Source organism: Rhipicephalus microplus, chromosome 2 (genome assembly GCF_043290135.1).
Source record: "Rhipicephalus microplus isolate Deutch F79 chromosome 2, USDA_Rmic, whole genome shotgun sequence".
NCBI classification, from domain to species: Eukaryota; Metazoa; Arthropoda; class Arachnida; order Ixodida; family Ixodidae; genus Rhipicephalus; species Rhipicephalus microplus.
Window position 1 is genome coordinate 94901017 of NC_134701.1, and position 13652 is coordinate 94914668.

A 13652-nucleotide genomic window follows, 5' to 3' on the forward strand; every position below is an offset into this window, starting at 1 on the left:
GTAGGACACTCTAAAATAACGTGCTGTAGTGTCTCACAGAAGCCACATGACGAACATATCGGATTGTCAGCACGTTCTTGACGGTATAACCGTTCGTGCACTGGCACAGAACCAACTGTTAGCTTGTATAACAGGGCTGGTCTACGACCACGATTACCAGAAAGAAACAATGCGCTTGCGACACGCTGGTCGGGATGCTGCTCTACAAGACGTTGGTAAATCAGCACACGAGCATTGTCAAACCGGCATGAAATTTCTTGGCAGTCACAGTTGTTTAAGGGGACTGACAACCACCCAGAACAAGAATGAGAAGACGTCACTGATAGAAAGATGTTTGTACGTGTTGACTCAGGCCAACCCTGCTTTTTTTCGTAAGGCGTGGATTCATATTTCTTCATTGAATGTCGCGAAAAATCACCTTCGACGCCTCTGGTCGGAAAGACATAAGCGATTTCATTGGTCTGGTCACGTGACAGTTAATTGCTGTACGTGGTGGACATTGTTAATATTAAAATATTGTTCATTTCTTTTCAAAAAAGATGTTATAAAAGATATTACTTCATGAAAAGGTACACATAGGCCAGTAGTTAGTAGTAGGCACTAAAGTGGCGCTGCCTTCGCATGACGTAATGATCTCATGTTCATCAGCGAGTCTTGAGCAACTTCAGCGTGCTCACGCAACTGCGCATGTAATTTACAGGTCATTATGAAATTTTGGAGCGACACAGTTTTGCTATACCTACACTTCGTCTCAGAAATGATGCTCCTAAGGGCGTTTTCGATAAACTATGTTGGCTCGTGTATCCAGAGAGTAACGACGCCTGCACGAGCCACCCATGACACAGGCGCAGACAACCTTGGGCAAGGCGCACACATCGTGGTCGAAATCATGATGGTCGTAGTAAAAATACCGAGAAAGTGTATAAAGTTACGTCATCTCATTGCAACAGCTTGTTATGCTAAAAATGATTGAAGGGCCCAAAATGGAGGTGGTTAAGCATGGTTACAAGAGCTCCCGCGAAAGCAGAACGATGACAGCTAATCGCAAGAAAGGCTAGCGGCATTTTTGTCAGTTCTCAGTGCTTCTGGAGTAAAGGCACGTACATCCACGTTTAGAGCCTTTTAGATAGAAAAATACTGCTTATAAAATAACTTGGTGTTTTTTAGGTGAACTGCTGAAGCTAGAAACACTACGAAGGGTGAGTTTTCTGTCGATCGATAAAAAAAAACTGCGTCGATACAAATTGTTGGTTATCATTCCATCTTATAAAGAACAAAAAAAAAACATCGCTGCATCGTCGAGTTCCGTTGTATTTGTCTGAGATCACGTGCAAGCGAACGAAGTCTGTAAGTGCGTCGGTTCTTGAGAACGGGATGGCAGTGTATTTAGTACCGTCGTGAGCAGATCTAGCAGCCTCATCAGCGCAGTCGTTGCCATACATACTGCGATGACTTGGTATCCACTGATACGCTATGCTGTGTTGTTTCTCGATTGCTTGTTGTTGAAGATGCCTTATTTCAGCTACTAACTGTTCACTAGGTTCATGGAAAAAGGGTGACATGAGATATTGAAAATCTCCCTTCGAGTCCGACAAGATGCACCAAGTTTCGAAGGTTCTTACACTATAAACTCCAACAACAACACAGGCCGCGATTCCTTTTAGGTTGGCCCCGCCGCGATGGTCTAGTGGCTAAGGTACTCGGCTGCTGACCCGCAGGGCGCGGGTTCAAATCCCGGCTGCGGCGGCTGCATTTCCGATGGAGGCGGAAATGTTGTAGGCCCGTGTGCTCAGATTTGGGTGCACGTTAAAGAACCCCAGGTGGTCTAAATTTCCGGAGCCCTCCACTATGGCGTCTCTTATAATCATATAGTGGTTTTGGGACGTTAAACCCCACATATCATATCCTTTAGGTTGGAATCAAAGTATGTTTCCATATTACTAGCAAACACGCACGACGTCTACATAGAAAAAGAGAACTGCTTTAAAGGTTTCAGCCATTCGAACTAAAAGGTTAAGCCATTAGAAGTCGCCAGCTACGAAGTTAAGAACGCAGGCCTCACAAGAACGTATGACAGGCGTCAGCGAGGTACTCATGACTTTTTTTTTTGCCGTACTTGTGGCTTCGTTAGCACGCAGGAAAGCTCCGTCACAGCTTGCCAAGAGCACTTGCAGCGTGGGCTCCAGAAGCAATACACAGCTATAATTACTAGTCTATTTTTAACCATTTCAGTAGCATTTATATGTACAAGCAGTTTAGATTCCTTCCGCGGATACTTGTTTTCCTTTGCTCTATAGCCGCGTTCGTATCGCCCCAACCTAGCACAAATAAAAAATAATGTATGTGGTAGCGGGCGAGCAGATATCTTAACACAAGTATGGTTCGTTGTCTACAACACAGAATTTCAACAGGGGATGAAACCGTACGCTTGTCATGAGCGCTTGTGTCATCCCTAGATATTGTATGTTGGTCACAGGCACCAAAGCTGGTCACTCTGAGTACGAGCTTGACCGATTTCAGAGGTGATGGTAGCCTGCAGCACGGGTGAATACTTCTTTGAAACATCTGTGTAAGGAAATACGGGAACGTATTCACGTGAGAATAGTTTGTGAATGATATCAGAAGGGAGCGGGTGCGTCATAAAGTCGTGTCTACCACACTCTAAGCAGTCACAGTGATGTCTCAGTGGCAAAAAATGCTAAAATATAAGGGAATGGGAAGATGTTGCGAGAATAATTGAGCACTTCACCATATAATTAGACTTACCCCCACCCATTTCTATGGTTCGATGGACCCCGTGCTGCTGGTACAACACCAGGAGTTCGATTTCTCGTATAGGAGAGGTTGGACTAAGGTACTAAACAAGGGTGAAACGCCCATTTATTATAGCAGAAAAATTAGCATTATATGATGGCAAAGGATGAGAATTCATCTGCCCACCTTGTCCGGTTTACGAGAACACCCAGGAACAAAACCCAACAAGGAATCACACAAACGGCAAGCTATATGACCAGCCAAGATTCCACCCCCAGCGTATCCACGACGGCATCACTCACTGCACCATGCAGCGGAGCACATGCTGTCAAAAAATAACTCATAGTAAATCACGGGCAATTATACCGAAAGGACTGGAGATTGATCAGTGTAGGACACTTACGGTAGCTCAATCTGCTGATGCGTTTTGCAGGTGGCACTTCCTACCAAAGGTTCTCTCGGGATCCTCGCAGAGGAACACGCAGACGACGCTGCTTGGCAGGGTGGTGTCCATGCCTGTTGGGATCGCTCCGACGGCGGCCCACTGCATCGTGCACCCTGACGCCGAGCTTGCCGTAGCGAGAGGTATTCGGACAAGTAGCGTTACTTCCACAAAGAAGCATGCTTGCTTACTCGCGTTGTGTTTACGTGGGAAACAAGGAGATAATATATAAAAAAACTCCATCTTGGCATGTATACCCTTGTGACCTTTCGGATCATTTATGATATACCCATAGGACACTCCATTTACTAGAATAACTCTAAGGCTTAAAAAGCGTGTGAACTTGAGCATGGGGGGCACATTTATTGTAAATAAACAGCCCGCAAACAACAAAGACGAGACAGATAAATACAGCGCTAGTCCTGTTTCACATGTCTCATATTTGTTGTTATTATACCTTTTTTAATATGAATTTTTAGGCTTGTTCATCGTAAACAGAAGTGTTTGCAAAACCTCTCAGGCAACGTAATCAAATTGTGTGATAAATGGACTTTGTAAATTTGAGAAATATAGTTAGAATACAATATCTCAAATTAGAGCCACACGAGTGCAATGACACTTCATTTTTATTACTTTAGAAAAGCAAATAAAATGCTTTGAAGTTACTTCAACGTACCTTTTATGCATATCTTAAGTACATTCTATACACAGGTGCGTTTATTAAGATGGCAGATAATATTGTTTGACTTCTGATACTTCCCCCGCCGCGGTGGTCTAGTGGCTAAAGTACTCGGCTGCTGACCCGCAGGTAGCGGGATCGAATGCCGGCTGCGGTGGCTGCATTTCTGATGGATGCAGAAATTCTGTAGGCCTGTGTGCTCAGATTTGCGTGCACGTTAAAGAACCCCAGGTGGTCGAAATTTCCGGAGCCCTCCACTATGGCGTCTCTCATAATCATATGGTGGTCTTGGGATGTTAAACCGAACGTGCAAGACTCCTGATTCATGAAGATTGGCGCTCACATTAATTCATGTGTCTTATTTTGATTTGCTTTTTAGGTCAGTTTTTAAGCTGTAGGGGATGAAGGCTTGCGATATTTTAGTGCAAAGTAATCGAGAAAGTAAAGAATCATTTTTCTTGAAATTGCTTCCTTCGTGTTACTCATTACCGTAATAATTAATAAAAAATAAATAATTACCGCATTTCGTTACTGTTATCTCTAGTAAAGAAGAAAGCCAACGATGTCAACATCTGAATATTTCGTTATGGCGTTTGCGCTTCATCACGCAGACGAGAGTGACATGTGCCATATTTACGACCTTAAAATCTGATTCTGTTTCCGACACGTTGTTGCAATAATATCAGGCAGAGTATGAGATAGCGTGTTTATTTAACCCTGGTCAGAAAAGCATTTTGTGCTCGTCAGCATATTATTAAATTATTTGTATGTTTTCAATTTACCGGGTTGTCGTAGGCACTTGGGTAATCATTCATGGTGCAGCGATGCAATTGGGTATTTAGGACTCAAATGAGGCTTGTTTATTGACATCTCAGTTGAAATGATAGCTGGATACATCTATGAACCATAACTTGAATTGTAAGTGTGGTGTAATGGTTTGATTGTCATTCTTTTATCAGCCGTATTCATTGATTGCTGTTTTTGGGGTTAAGGTGTACCACAAGATAAATCTTCGACAGACAAATTGCGGTGAAATAATTGCTAAATATATTTGTGAACTCTTTCGTTTACTTCTTATGTGTTGTTATTATGGCGGCGAGAAACTTTTAAATCCGGGGCTTTTAAGTGCGCCGCCTATACGTCCATTTAAGGTGGCGTGATCACGCTCACAAATAAGCACTGAATACAGGCCACAACAGGGCGGGCAATGCTTTCGTTGTGAATACCGCGTTTTTTAATATTCACTTGACAGCTGCTCGAGAAGCAAGAACAGTGATGGCTGTCAGCGTGGTGCACTCCGCTTCACTGGAAGACATGGCGGCCGCAGCAGGTCCCGACGCCGTCCTCTGGGCCCAGCTGGACATCCGCAAAGACCGCTCCATAACTCTGGACGAGGCTCTGCGTGCCCAGTGTTGCGGCTTCGCGGCACTGGTCGTGACGCTTGACGCCCCCCTTGTCGGACGCAAGGCAGCGCCCGGAGTGATTGATCCGGTCACAGAAGCCTTCGGAGATGTGTGAGAGATATAAACATATATTCATTCAAATATTGAAGAGCAACTCAAATTTGTTGCCACAATATACGGAAACAGCTAGCTCCTAACCTGTACAGCTTCGTTTCAATGCCTGTATAGCACATCCCATGTACATAATACGAGCCGCACTTTCACGAAAAAAAAAGTTAACGAAGCTTGCCCTTAGCCACAAAAGGCTTGAAACAGTGAAACTGGACAATTTTGAAGACTAATATAGTTCCTTCTAACTCTTTCAACTGAGCTTAACGCAAGTGATGCTGGCTCGTTCTATAGGTTCATTCTATATGTCGTTGTTACGCTTGGCTGAAACCAAGCGTTCGTATCTCTCATAGACAACGGACACATCATCGTTGGAGCAGGCTTTACATCGCTTCGGGGACCCCTCGCAGATGCCGTCACCTTTTCCGTTACCTAGTGTTCTCTCGTTGTACAGATTGGAGGTCTTCGGTCAGCCCCAGTAACTTCGCAGCCACCTGTTGTTGGGCTAGCTGCAGCCTTCTTCATCTTTCGTGGACCTGCGGCGAGTAGTCGGATTTACCCGATTTTGGTAGCACATACCCGTTTATAATGATGATAGCTTTTTTTCGATTCAATAAAAAACCATCTTCTAAACAGCTTCGCATATAAAGACACAACTAGAGAAAATTATTGTACTCAATAACACTCACAAAGTTTTCTGCGTACGAAGCTAACTATATCGCATTAAGGCGTCCAAAAATTAATCTGCTGTTCCTTAGATGACACAGACCACGTGTCGTGCGCCCGCATTGCAAGCCCATGCTAAGGGAGAGGAAGGAACATGTGGAAAGAAGGGGAGATTAGCCAGTTCTGAGACCCCCCGCCCCCCCACCACCTGGACGCCCTGTGCTGAGGGTAAGGGTAAGGGAAGTGAAAAATGATATAAAATACATAATATATATATATATATATATATATATATATATATATATATATATATATATATATATATATATATATATATATATATACCAGTAAAAGCACAGCAATAATGACAAGAGAAAGGAAAGACGAATGCAATATATGGCACTGCCCAAGATCTGTGGAAACCGGTGTTCCGCAAAGTACGCGAGAACACTTTTGAAGCCTTAAGTGCCGAGGACGGTCTCGGCCAGTGTCAGTCGCTTGGCGGATTTCGTGACCGATGGTTGTCTTGTCCAGGATGTCCTCTACTTGACGACCACTCACCAATCGGGGCCCCGTCCACGGACTTCTCTAACCGTCCCTGAATCGCTTGCTTTTCTTTCAAGCTTTGCTTCCCTATCTGTACTTTTTACTTCCTCTTTATGTAATTTTCCTCCTGAGCTACTTCTGAGATGTCGCACTCTGATGCAGACGGTTGCTCGGCTCACTTTTCATGTTTACAGCAAAAGCTGCTATGAGATCACAACTAGGGTCACGCGCAGTTGTCCGCCGCCACCTCCGGTGTCCGTAACCACTTCACGCAAAAAAAAAAAAAACCCAACACCAATTGCACAGCGGGTTTCGAACCCCAGTCCTCTGGGTGCCAGCCCAGTACTCTACCACTGAGCGACACCGGTTTTTTTTTCACGGTATTTATTAAAGTACTTGGGCAATAAAGACAAAATCAAGATTGCCCAAGTACTTTAATAAATACACTGAGCCACACCGGTAATTTTTTTCTTTAGTGAATGAAATTATCACCAGTAAAGTACACAGAACATACTTCATCAGAAGTCAGGCAAACACACACAAGCGTCAAGAACGGGAAGCCACTCCGGAACGGGGTCAAAAGTCTCGACAACACTGCACACTTGAGCAGCTGCTTCTCGGAAGACAGATCTCGTCGACCGTGGTGGCTCGGCGTGTCTATCTTGGGATTTGGGGGCAAACTTCCCTTAAGCAGGCTTGGTGTCGGGAAAGCAATCGCATTAATACGACTTATAAAACGTTTTAAAACAGCGAAAGAACAACCAGTCGTCGCACAATGCGAATAGCGTAACGAGTGGGCCGTCCAATGCTCCAGCCCATTACAAAAGCTTGTTCTTGTTCCCCTATTAACTGTGGCGCATATTGACTTCAGCCACAATTCCTCATCGTCGTGAGCCACTGCATGGACAATTGGCACATAATTCCTTGCAAGTGTTTAGCAGATACCACGCTTCTCAGAAAAATGACAAAAAATAACATGGCGAATGCCGACCTACTACCCCAAAAACTGTATTATTAATTCCCTAGTGGGTGTCAAGCAAGCGTGCTTGCAGTAGTTATCCAATGAGTGTTTAGAAAAGGCTCTGGAAGGCCGCTCTTCTAGCTTTCGCTATGACTGTGCTGCGCCTTCCGCGCAGGCCTGGCGTTTTTTTTATTTATTTAAAAGTCATAACCCCATTCCATCCCGGCCAGTGTCTCGAAAATCTATTTTTTCTCACTATGAGCGGTTTTGATGCCTATTTATCGCCCTTAAAAGCTCTCTTCTTGACTCACTGAGGCAAGTTCACTCACAGAAAGGATGTTATTGGTGATCTCCTTGCAGCTAAAGTTATTATGTATCGGGCGGTTGACAATTCGGATTTTCAGTGAGTAGGAATTCAAAATGGCACCTCCAAGCCTCAAGTGGCATGTCGTCATGCATCGCAAGTGAGTTAGCGAAAGAGTTCGATGACATACGTGACAACTGTGTCATGCTTTTTGTGTCATGACCTGCTTGCCTCGTAGTTCCCGAGCGCTGTTGTACAAACTAAGAGTGGGCTCTGTGCTGGTGCGTGAACGATTACACCGTCAAGGTCGTGTGGACAGCCCGTTGGCCGCAGCTTGTGGCTCCTGCGAAACACTCGAGCATCTCGTAGTGCACTGTTCCACATTTGCTACGCAGCTGTCTTTGCTGATTAGGGAATATAAATTCCCAGGACTCAAGTGTTCGACTCTAGACGACTACCTCTTTCTGAGTGGTAGTGCTTCCCGACGCGACCAGGCCCACCGAGCTCTCCTTACATTTATGAACCAAACGGACCTAGCCACCCGTTTATAGACGGTCTTTTTTATTATGATATTTATTTGTGTTTTTAGTCATACTTGTCGAACTCTTCGTCATTTTTTTCTCTTCCTCATCTTCTTTCCTCTTTCTCCCCTCTAATCTTTGTTTCCTCTGTTTCTTCCCTCCTCCCAAAATAGTGTTGTTGTTAGTGGTTCATGAGGAAAATGAATAAGGCACCTTATTTCTGTCTGCCTACAGGCGACATGGCGCAGTGCCTCCGAAATAGTGAGCAGGCGTTGTGCCCCTCCAGGTGGCAGTTGCCAGCTTGCTCTCTCCCTCTTTCCTCTGTGTCCTTGTGTATCTGTGTATGGAAATAATAGTCACTGTCGTCATAAGTCATGTGCTTGCGTCCCCCTATGCAATTTCGGTATGTGGCCGCTATTTTGTACGGGCTCTATCCGCAATGTTATCCCGATATATGAACTGGACTATGACCATACATAATGTGCTCATTCATGCATCATAAGTGTTATAATGTATACTTATACTATGTACGTAGTGCCTCTGGTAAGCTTTTTCCATATTTTATTCTTGACTTTTCTTGTTTGTGTGTTTATGCTGTACATTACTGCCATGATGTTCAGATAGCCGGCTCTAACGTAGCCTACCTTCCCGCATTATATAAGAACAAATAGGCCTATGTATCGAAGCGTGTTACGATAAATTATGGGTAATATCGTACTGAATACAATATTTGCGATCGTATAGGTATCTATTTTCCGAATACTTTTTGCCGCAGCACGAGGTATTGCATCGGGAACAATTCTAAAGTATATTTGCCCACTCCCAGCTCAAGGTGTCTAATATAGCTGAACTGACCACGCACAATGAATATGTCGTATGGGCGAGAATCCCTATAGTTTTGTTACGCATGAGTTGTATGAAAGGCTGCATATTTACCTAAGCTTGGACATAAGGGTATATACAGTTTGGACTTAAGCTTGTTGCGTATTCATCTTCATCACCGCTTACAGAAACAAGGCCTGGGAAAGACATGACACCGTCTGCATTGTGGATCTCATTCTTGGTGTCCAAGCATAATGCAACTACTTAAATGGGCCCCGCAATGATTTTCGAGCATAGTCAGAAAATATTACGAATTGGCAGTCGAGGCTCCCTTGAAAATTGTGGGTCAAATATTATGGGAATGCACGCAGCTTGAAAATGAAATTCACGTACCCACAGCAGCAGAAAATCTCTTGTTATTCGACGGGATGTTGCGGCCAACTACGCAGTAAGCGGGCCGTTATTATATTACTGTGTCTTATGACCACCATATGTGCCGCATCGCGCAGGTCGCTGCTGGTCGCTACTATATGCTGGCGCAGTGGATATGCTGTGGCCGCATATAGCAGCTATGATATGCTGGCGCAACCATATAGTTTCCTAATATACACTAAAGGGAACGCTAGTGTCTATGGGAGCTGCAACGCACGGCGCTTCAGCGAGCATGAGAATAATGCGTAGTACACACATTTGTCTAATCTTCGTACTTCTGGCCTGGTTTTGGCTCCGTGTGTGTTCGTGTGGCTTGGAGCTGTTTTCTCATGAAACAAAAGTCAGCAAACGTTCAGCGCTTGCGCCTCACCACCTTACTTTTTAGACCTACCTTTCGAACCAAATCGGTTCACGAAGTTCAAAAGGGTTGAATCCTTCTTTCAAAACAAAACCGAAACGCAGCAATAAATATAGCCGCAAGTACGATTTGCCACCCGCAAGTACGAAGACTAGGCAAATGTGTGTACTACCCACCATTCCTATGGTCGCTGAACGATCGCAGTGACAGAGTCCCCTCTAGTTAAATTTAGGAAACTCTATGGGCGCAACAGTCTGGCTGTGCCATGAAGTGTAGACACTATGGTAAAGGACAAATGAAAAAAAAAATACTTATTGCTTTGCCGCGTCCATTACAAAACGTTTAGGCACCACATAGCCAATATTTTCTCACTGCTGCCTCGCGTTTATCTTGCAATGTGCATGTGGCAAATGAGTGAGTTGCACTTCTCTCGTGCGATAATGCAACTTGTACATGCATCAGCTTGTACATGCATCAGGTGTATACCTAGGTATACACCTGATGTATTGGAAACAGTTTTAGACAGCATATTTGTGAGGCAACGTAATTTAGTTGAAATGTGATTGGGCGGTAAGCTACAGGGACGTCGGGTGACCCCTTTAAAGAATAAATTAATTCAATAAAAGTCAGGCTGGCCGTTGACAAGTGGATTCAACCTCCAAAATACTCAATTACTCAATGCAGCTTCCAACGTCTTCGCGGTGACACGCCCGGTCATGAGTGGGATGCCTGCCAGAGCTGGGCCGACATCGACTGGCTGCGCGCTAAAGTCAACCTGCCCATAGTCATCAAGGGTATTCTCAGAGGTAACACGCTTGAAGTATCTGTTATTTCTTTTTTTTCTATTTGTGATGAAGCAAGTGAGGGCGTTGGATGGTCTTCGCGATGTAACCGGCCTTTAGATAGGCGTCGGAAGTTTATGACGCATGTCTTGCAGCAGTGAGCGTGACTCTAACTTTCCAGAGGATCCGGTATACAAAAATATCGAGAACGCAGTGTAAATTGATAGAAGGGTGCAGCGACTAGTTGCGTGCTTGTGAATCGCCGCCTTCCAGTCCCTATCATCACGGTTGACTGCACTACGCTTTTCAATGCGTCAGCGGCGAATTTTCATGTTCCGACAATCACAAAGCGTTAAACTCTGTGCAATGCAGTTACTAAGGAAAGCTGGTCTGTATACACCCAATCTCGCTTTCAGGCCCGTTAGCATTCGTCAGCTTCGTATTTCACGTGTTTCGCGAGCTTTGACCTTTTGGGGGCTTGTCAGGAAATCGGCTCTTCCCCCAAATTCTATTCCAAGTTGACATATGCCTTGCAGGCTCACGGCAACAATTCATAAATTGGATATGTGCGAGGAATTGGTTAACTACGAAATACTAGTTAATTTGCCATCACGTGGCACGATGGTTTGAAAAATGGATACGGATTCTTAAAAGCCTGTACAGCTTCCGCAGCCGGTGACCCTGTAAATGCATTGCTTCATCAATTTGCAGCTGAAGACGCGATAGAAGCTGTCGATCACGGTGCCTCTGCAATCGTCGTGTCCAACCACGGTGGCCTTTACATGGATGGCGTTCCTGCAGCGGTACGGTATCTGTAAAGTGTGTCTTCGAATTCGCACCAATAAGACTGCATTTCTTTCGAATTGAGAAATTATTCCTTCTAACTGCGTCCTTCTTCCATGCTGGTAAAGGGACATTCATCCGCGTGTTTACGGGCGCAACGCTGCAGCCAGTACAGACAAAAACAATGGTCATGCTTTCTTACCCAGGGGAAAATTTGCAGCGGGACACTACAGGTCATCCAGCTGAAGTATCAGATTTGCATGTCGGAAATGACTTTTCGATGACAACTTCATGATTGTGGGAGCGTCAATTACTGCAAACCAGCACCTACGAAAATACGCATTTGAATGGCGCACTTTCGACGGCTGCACGTTTGCTGCGTACGACCATAGAGAAATAAAAGGTGAAGAGCGGACACTCCCGTAGACCCCAGCGGCCCAATCGACCCTAACACACCTGGTGGTTGGTGAGAGCAAGTGGCGTGCACTTCCTGTTTCGGTTTCACTGGCGCAAATTTTGAATTTTTATTTTTTTTATTTTTATTTCGATTAAGTTATTAAAAAGAGAGATGCAGGTAGTGATAACTCACTACGATTTTATTCATGGCGCTTGTTCTTGTTCTTTTGTTCACTTGTTCTTTTGGAACAAGTGATCAATGTATATATCAGTCAAAGAGACAGAGTATCCGCAATGTTTTATTCAAAGGCAAGGTAGAGTCTGAGAATATAAAAAGCACAATATGACAAAGGTAGACAACAAATGCATCTCGCCTTACAAATAAATTGTAACAAATATTGTAACAAATACAGAGAGAACACAGACAACGCACACATTGCTAGAGTTGGCAGAAGCCGAGAAGCTGGTGAAGTATGACACACCGGGCCCGTGGGTAAGTAAGGATCTATGGCAAAAAACACAGCGCACAATGCTGAAGAAGAAGGAAGAAGTGACATATACACAGCAGTGAAGTCGCGAATCACGCCTGGGGTTAACCAAAATAATGCATAGAAAAAAAGAGTGCACAGAAACCACACGACACAATATAGCAGAAAGGCAAAGCTGCAGTGTGCTGGCTGTGCTTAAGAACAGCTAGCCCAAAATGAAAAAAAAAGCAGACTTGATGCCTGCTTGTCCTCAGAAAGGTAGGGCTTTGCAGCTTGCTCACTACGTGAAAGACAGACTTTATGCTAAACACTGGCAGGTCTTGTGGCTCTTCTTATCATCAAAAACTTAAGATCCCAAGTGATTTGCGTCTGGGTGTTGCTGTGACGCTTGCGAGCTAAAATAGATTGTAGTCATCACTTATCCAGAATTGTGGACCTTAATTGTTGTTACGAGAGCGGTATTACAGGGCTAATAAACAGCAGAAGGAAACCACTTTGGCTCATTATTTTTCACAAAGGCTCTACATCGTACGTTATCACTCACAAGCTATATAAAAATAAAATGGCAGCATCCGCAGCCCCGTCAAACGCTACAAGTTTGGGTATTCTTTTGAAAATTTTGGTGGGCGAGATGAGGAGGTTGAGGAGAAGCTAAAATACAAAAAGCGTGATAACGTGAACTGTGCCCACTTCATACTGTGTTCCTTACCCGCTCGAAGACATTTCAACAAGCGGTTTTGTTATCGATATATTACTTGAGCTGGAGAGATAAAGCATACACATTGACCAAGCGACCCACAGTAAAGTGTACAGTTCGCCCGCATTTGCTACAAAAATACAGACAGGATACCCAACACTCTTTTTAAGGTTATGCAAATCACTTCGAGCGAATACACAGTGTCCCTACTCCTCATAGCGGGTAACCAAAACAATGTATGCAACGAATGAGTGGTTAGTTTGGTGAGGCTGTCTCCGCAGTCTTTTGATAGTTTTCCGCTGTGCTGCTACTTTGGCTTGCAGATGTTTAATGGTTTGCTTGTACTTCATTGATGGAGACATTGTCGCTGGCACACAGGAACGCACTGCAATAAACAAAAAAATGGATGTAAAAGCGAAGAACAACTAATCCCATACGAGCACTTTCCTCGCTCTTTCAGACCCAAGGTGCACAACTTTCTGTGGTGCAAAGTTTTCGATTCCACTACCT

At 44.3% G+C, this 13652-nt stretch overlaps 1 protein-coding gene across 4 annotated transcripts in view; it reads left to right on the forward strand.

Moving 5' to 3' along the window:
- LOC119170787 (L-lactate oxidase-like) overlaps window positions 1–13652 on the forward strand; it is a 59755-nt gene that overhangs the window by 35428 nt on the left and 10675 nt on the right. For all 4 annotated transcript variants that reach the window (XM_037422043.2, XM_075886670.1, XM_075886669.1 and 1 more), the window contains exons 3-6: window positions 3188–3339; window positions 5128–5389; window positions 10681–10802; window positions 11490–11581. In XM_037422043.2, the coding sequence (XP_037277940.2) occupies window positions 3188–3339; window positions 5128–5389; window positions 10681–10802; window positions 11490–11581 (628 nt within the window). The remainder of the gene's footprint in view (window positions 1–3187; window positions 3340–5127; window positions 5390–10680; window positions 10803–11489; window positions 11582–13652) is intronic.